At 40.4% G+C, this 6765-nt stretch overlaps 1 protein-coding gene across 1 annotated transcript; it reads left to right on the forward strand.

The window, feature by feature from the left end:
• The first annotated feature begins 301 nt into the window (after positions 1–301).
• On the forward strand, positions 302–2402 carry il10 (interleukin 10). Its single transcript, XM_069715310.1, has 5 exons — positions 302–591; positions 775–834; positions 990–1154; positions 1901–1963; positions 2088–2402. Exons 1-5 carry the CDS (start codon positions 427–429, stop codon positions 2196–2198), a joined length of 564 nt encoding a protein of 187 aa, XP_069571411.1. The 5' UTR covers positions 302–426; the 3' UTR covers positions 2199–2402.
• The last annotated feature ends 4363 nt before the right edge of the window (positions 2403–6765 follow it).

Consider the following 6765-nt stretch of genomic DNA (forward strand, 5'->3'; position numbering starts at 1 on the left):
ATAGAATAGCATTATAATAAATATTAAAACGTAAAATATGGAATGAAATATTGATAACAGAAAATTAGGTCATATCAAATTTCCTAAGTCAGGTGTTTTTTTCCCTTGAAAGTCTTGACATCTAGCCTGTCATTGGATGAGTAGACCAAAAGTATCCGCTACATGATTCAAGAGAAAGAAAAGAATTTCCACAGCATGTCTTAAGCATGTTCTCTCTTCCAGTCAAGTCTCCGCCCTCAATTTTGCCTATAAATTAAGATGCGTAACAAGCCCTACTATGTCTCTTCTGAGCTCTCCAGAAATATCCCATAGAGAATATTTCTCCTCTCAGAAGTCGGAGAACCTCGTCGACTGTGCGTCCAGTGAGCCAGCAGCATCTCCACTCCTCAGGGCCTGCTCTACTCTACTCTACTGTCCAGCAGCAGCATGACTCCTCAGTCTCTCCTCCTGTCCGCCCTGTTTCTGGCATCTCTCCTCACCACTGCCTGCTCCAGTCCGATGTGCAACAACAGGTGTTGCCGTTTCGTGGAGAGCTTCCCTGTCCGGCTCAAGAAGCTCAGAGAGGACTATTTACAGATCAGAGACTTCTATGTGAGTAGATGCTTTTTCTCTGCAAGTGCTCTGACTTAAAGTTCAAGCAGCATCATTTGGCCCTTGCAGCTACAGTATGTAGTGAGAGTCTCCAAGTGATGCTATCTTCTCACCTCCGTCTGCTGCGTCGGCGGGTGCAGCCGCCGTCTCACTGAACACGTTTTGTTTTTCTGGTTTCTGCAGGAAGCGAATGACGACTTGGACATGGCGCTGCTAGATCAGAGCGTCGAGGACTCTTTCAGGGTAAGTTTCTCCGATTCAAACAAATATATATGCAGCGCTTCTTAAATTGAATTAGAAAGCACGGGGATCGTACCAACAAGTCGCGCATTATGCACACCGGTTAAGAATCAAACGCCGTCTAAAAACAAAGTTGTGCTTCTGCTCCCCCACCTCAGAGCCCGTTTGCCTGCCACACCATGGACAGCATCTTGGACTTTTATCTGACCACGGTGCTGCCGACAGCCCTGGCCGGAGTGACCGAGCACACCAGGAACTTACAACCTCACATGGAGTCTATAAAACAGATTTTCGACGAGCTCAAGAGTGATGTCACCAAATGTGTGAGTACCTGTGGCACGTGCTAATCTTGCATGGAAACTAAAGATGTAAATATGGATCGACGGCGCGCTGCTGTGAGATCAGATGGCGCATCAGCTGCAAAACATCACACAGATATGGTTTGATAGACTACTAAGAAAGAACCGCAATTAAAAATGTCTCAGTATAATGCTCGTGTAGGCTTGTAACAGTGGCACTGAGTATAGTTTAAAAACTAAAAAGTAATCATGAGGTGAAAGGTTACATTTGGCCACCTGGGCGATTTTAGGGTCATAAGATTCAAATAAAATAAAATGTTAAATCTTTATGTAATTATTTGTGAGTCAATATTGTCACAATCAAACCAGGGAAACCACCGTCTGGGTTCGAAATACTATAAAAAAACTGTCCAAATCTCTTTTTGACATCACCCAACTTTTTGCCTGGACAGAAAGAGGAAGAGATCAGTCAGGTCATGATACTGCATTAGTCAGTGATTCCTGAAGTGCAGCATAACTGCATCAACCAGTTCTTGCAACAAAACAAAAAAAAAAAGGGAAGAGAAGGAGTCCCCTGTCTTCATGCAGTTTCTGATTTAAGAAGAAACCCTTCTTCTCTTTCGATTAAAGGCCTTATGCCGGTTAAAAAGAAGCACTGTACTGACTAGGTTGTGGAAGAAGCTGTCTGGGAGGATGAATTCAGGAGAGGAGTGAAACAAAAGCCACAGAAACCCCGTGTTGACCTCCTCTTTCTACTGCTCTTTTTACAGAAAAAATACTTCTCCTGCCAGAAACCATTTGACATCCAAAACCTAAACTCTACTTACATACAGGTGAGCAACAATGTAACATAATTAATAATACAAAAAATACATGTTATTCTATTTGTCAAATGTTTTTGTGCATGCTTGTACTTGGACAGATGATTAAACGAGTGCACCATGTGTTTGTCTGCAGATGGAGAGTAAAGGTCTTTATAAGGCCATGGGAGAGCTGGATCTGCTGTTTAACTACATTGAGACATATCTGGCTTCTAAACGCCAGAGAAACCCAGTGAGCCGTGTTTGAGGACTTGAAGACAATCATCGAAATATGAACTTGTTCATCTCTGCAAAAAAAAAAAAAGATTGTCTGATATTCACTCCATCCATTATTATTATTTTGTTGTACTGAGACAAGGGTTTACTTTTTTGTCCTGAGGACAAGTTATTGTTGGAGACCATATTGTGTCCTACACATGAAGGTATCAAAACTATCACCTATGAAGCTGTGATATTTATTTTTTTCTAATATAATATGTCATATTTTTGTATTTATTATGACTGGTTTTGTATCTTTAAATGTGAATAAATAACTTGTTGGTAACTAATTTGCCTTTACCCTTTCTTTCACATGATGAGATAGCTGCTATCATGTGCCTTTATGGGTAAACATAGAGGACTGAGTATGTTACATGCTGCAGCACTGCAGTGTGTGTGGGGAAACAGTGTAAATTCAACAGGCTGTTGCACTAACCTCAAACCCATATACATCACTTACCAGCAGCAACCCTGCTGTATCTTAACTTACCGTAACTGTTAACCAGCCAGCCTCACCCTCATGGCATACGCACACTCACACAAGCCTGCAAAATCAATCTCACTTAGTCACACACAGACAGATATGAAGAACAGAACTAACACAGGATAATTTAAGCAACTCAACTGCATTGAAATCAAAAAAAAAAAAAAAAAAATGGGTCGTGCATCGTGTAGTAGCATTTGAATGTGCGTACGTGTGCATCACTGACAGCAAAAGTGCGTGTAACGCCCTGACTCAGCTGATTCCTGACTTGACTCAGGACTTTGCACTGAAACTACTCCAAAACAGTTCATCAGTCATTTGCTTAATCAGCGTGGGATGATTTGAATAGTATCATTCCAGCGATGACAGTAACCTTAATAAAAAGATATCGTTCATAATCATTTGTCTAATGGAGCATAACTATTTTTCTTCTATTCTTTTATTTGAACAGTGTGAATAGCAGTTTCCTTACGGATGAATCGTGTTTATCAGCGTTGTGTTCAATACAAGTGTTGATTCAGACCAAAAGCACCAAAGCTGGTGTTTACGTTTTGAATGGCTTGTCTGTGAAATGATTATCAGCTTGTCTGGCTGTTATGAGTGTATACTTTTGTTCACACAACAATGGTTTCAGGACCGGGTGAGAAAAACATCATGAGAATTACTGTTATACAGGAGTTACAAAATAACCACATCCACTAATAAAATGTGAGGCACAATGATAAAAACAAAAAACAATATCTTTCACTGTTGGGAAGATGCATTCATCAAAAGCAGATCACCATAAAGGTCAAACAATAAGCAGCAATGAAGATAGGATTTCCTCCAAAGTAAAAAGTACAAATTCAAGTTTGGATTTAGATGGACAATTTAAATGTTTCACTCTTTGGCAGATGGAAATTTGAGTAAATTGGACAGCTACTTTCTCATTTAAAAAAACCAAAACAAGCTTTTTGACTTGTCTTGATTTAACGAAGTGTTTCGTAGAGTTTAGACTCAACCATCAAACAGGAGAAGATTGGCCACAGGAATCTCTTACTTCTTTCCTCTTTCACAGACCCAAACCTTTCTGACAGAAAGTCCCGAGGAAACACTGAAAAAAACACTGAAAAAGTAAACTGTGCTAATTCTACGAAAGAGTGAACATGACAATATTTAAAAGTGGTTTATTTTTGCAACCTCATTTCCAAAATAGTTTGTACGCTGCGTGACGCATCAGTGAAGATGGGGAGCTGGTTCACCACTCTGAAAGACTGCGGTGGCAAATAGTACAAAAATCTAAGAATAATGTTCAACCAATAACGGGTGGCCAAGATCTTCAGTCCCTCAGGTAGCACTGCAATAAACATAGACACAATTCTGTAGAGAAAATCGTTGCGTGGGCTCAGAAACACTTCCGAAAACCATCTGTGAACAAAGTTCATTGCTGCATACACAAATGTAGGTAATTGTATCATGAAAAGAAAATACCATAAATAAAAATGATTCAAAATGAGCATACATTTTCCAAATAACAATAAAATGTCAACATTTAATATGTTGTTTTTGTTCTATTTTTTTTTTTTGTAAATATGGGTTTAGATGATTAGCAAATAACCACATACTGTTTTCATTTATATTTTACACAGCTTCCCACTATTTCTTGAAATGGGGTTGTGCTTGTGTTGATATCGTGGTGACCTATAGTGAATCTGGAAAGTATTCACAGCGCTTCACTTTTTACACAGTTTGTTATATTACGGCCTTATTCCAAAATGGATTAAATTAAAAAATTTAAAAAAAATGCTCAAAATTCTACACACAATACCCCATAATGACAAAGTGAAACAAGTTTTTGTTTAAAATGTTTGCAACTCTAATGAATATATAACACGCACATAAGTATTCACAGCCTTTGCTCAATACTTTGTTGAAACACCTTTGGCAGAAATTACAGCCTCAAGTCTTTTTGAGTATGATGCTACAAGCTTGGCACCTATTCTTGGGCAGTTTCTCCCATTCTTCTTTTCAGGACCTCTCAAGCTCCATCAGGTTGGATGGGGAGTGTTGGTGCACAGCCATTTTCAGATCTCTCCAGAGATGTTCAATCGGGTTCAAGTCTGGGCTCTGCCTGGGCCTCTCAAAGACGTTCACAGAGTTGTCCCGAAGCCATTCCTTTGTTATCTTGGCTGTGTGCTTCGGGTCGTTGTCCTGTTGGAAGATGAACCTTCGCCCCAGTCTGAGGTCCAGAGCACTCTGGAGAAGGTTTTCATCAAGGATGTCTCTGTACATTGCTGCATTCATCTTTCCCTCCATTCTGACTAGTCTCCCAGTTCCTGCCGCTGAAAAACATCCCCACAGCATGATGCTGCCACCACCATGCTTCACTGTAGGGATGGTATTGGCCAGGTGATGAGCGGTGCCTGGTTTCCTCCAGACATGACGCTTGGCATTCAGGCCAAAGAGTTCAATCTTTGTTTCATCAGACCAGAGAATTTAGTTTCTCCTGGTCTGACAGTCCTTCAGGTTCCTTTTGGTAAACTCCAGGTGGGCTGTCATGAGCCTTTTACTGAGGAGTGGCTTCCATCTGGCCACTCTACCATACAGGCCTGCTTGGTGGAGTGCTGCAGAGATGGTTGTCCTTCTGGAAGGTTCTCCTCTCTTCACAGAGTAACACTGGAGCTCTGTCAGAGTGACCATCGGGTTCTTGGTCACCTCCCTGACTAAAGCCCTTCTCCCCCGATCGCTCAGTTTGGCCGGGCGGCCGACTCTAGGAAGAGTCCTGGTGGTTCCAAACTTCTTCCATTTACGGATGTTGGAGGCCACTGTGCTCATTGGGACCTTCAATGCTGCAGAAATTTTTCTGTACCCTTTCCCAGATCTGTGTCTCGATACAATCCTGTCTCGGAGGTCTATAGACAATTCCTTGGACTTCATGGCTTGGTTTGTGCTCTGACATGCACTGTCAACTGTGGGACCTTATATAGACGGTGTGTGTCTTTCCAAATCATGTCCAATCAACTGAATTTACAACAGAGCTTGTGGACTCCAATCAAGTTGTAGAAACATCTCAAGGATGATCAGTGGAAACAGGATGCACCTGAGCTCAATTCTGAGTGTCATGGCAAAGGCTGTGAATACTTATGTACATGTGACTTGTTCATTTTTTTAATTTTTTTTTTAAAAATTTTAATAGATTTGCAAAAATTTCAAAATAACTTTTTTCACATTATCATTGTGGGGTATTGTGTGTAGAATTTTGAGGAAAAAAATGAATTTAATCCATTTTGGAATAAGGCTGTAACAACAAAATGTGGAAAAAGTGAAGCGCTGTGAATACTTTCCGGATGCAATGCATTTGAACAGTTTTGGCCACATATGATTTAGAAGTGGCTATTTGGAAATAGTTCAGCGCCATGCGAGCCATCAAAAACAGCCACAAGAAGAAAAGATGGCAAACGTGGTTAGACATCTAATATGATGGTGCTAAAGATATCCAAATATGCTGATGCAAAGTAACAAACTCTGCATCAGTCTACACTGCCATGATACACAAGCCAACTTATGCTTTCCACAGATACTCACGCCGTTCATGCGTCTTTCACTGGAAAAAGCTCTGTTGAACTTCCCAATACCAACAATATAACTGCTCAATATAAGGCAACTACATTATTGTGCAACAAGTGGAATGCTGGGTACTTCCTGAAAACAGACATGTATAAAAGACCATATTAAGTTGCATTTTTAAACAAGCACATTTGACTAAAGTGGCTGAAACAAAAAGCCTCTTACTGTTACAATGTGGCACTGATCATACAAGTGATCTATTTTGGGTTTTTACATATGGGTATTCATGCAGTGTGTGACGGTATTAAATGACCAGAAGGAGTCGTATCTTCCCTTTAAATTCATATTATTATTGTGCCCAAAACTGGCACAGTGCTATATGTACGTCTACATTTCCCCCTGCAACTTTTCTTGAAAGTGTGAAACTGTGTTCCTACAAGAGACATTCATTAAAAATGATCAGCCAAAACATAAACAAACAAAAAAAATCAAAAGCAACCACGCAAACCGCAACATGCGCCCAGAG

This window comes from Brachyistius frenatus, unplaced genomic scaffold (genome assembly GCF_029030835.1).
Source record: "Brachyistius frenatus isolate BFR_SWC_R1_liver_20210118 unplaced genomic scaffold, ASM2903083v1 Contig_4, whole genome shotgun sequence".
Classification (NCBI taxonomy): Eukaryota; Metazoa; Chordata; class Actinopteri; family Embiotocidae; genus Brachyistius; species Brachyistius frenatus.

Bases quoted from the DNA above. Each gene is read 5' to 3' on its own strand.
- il10 (XM_069715310.1), top strand. From the start codon at position 427: ATGACTCCTCAGTCTCTCCTCCTGTCCGCCCTGTTTCTGGCATCTCTC. The intron at 592-774 runs GTGAGTAGATGC...TGGTTTCTGCAG, and splicing joins TACAGATCAGAGACTTCTAT to GAAGCGAATGACGACTTGGA. The intron at 1,155-1,900 runs GTGAGTACCTGT...CTCTTTTTACAG, and splicing joins AGAGTGATGTCACCAAATGT to AAAAAATACTTCTCCTGCCA.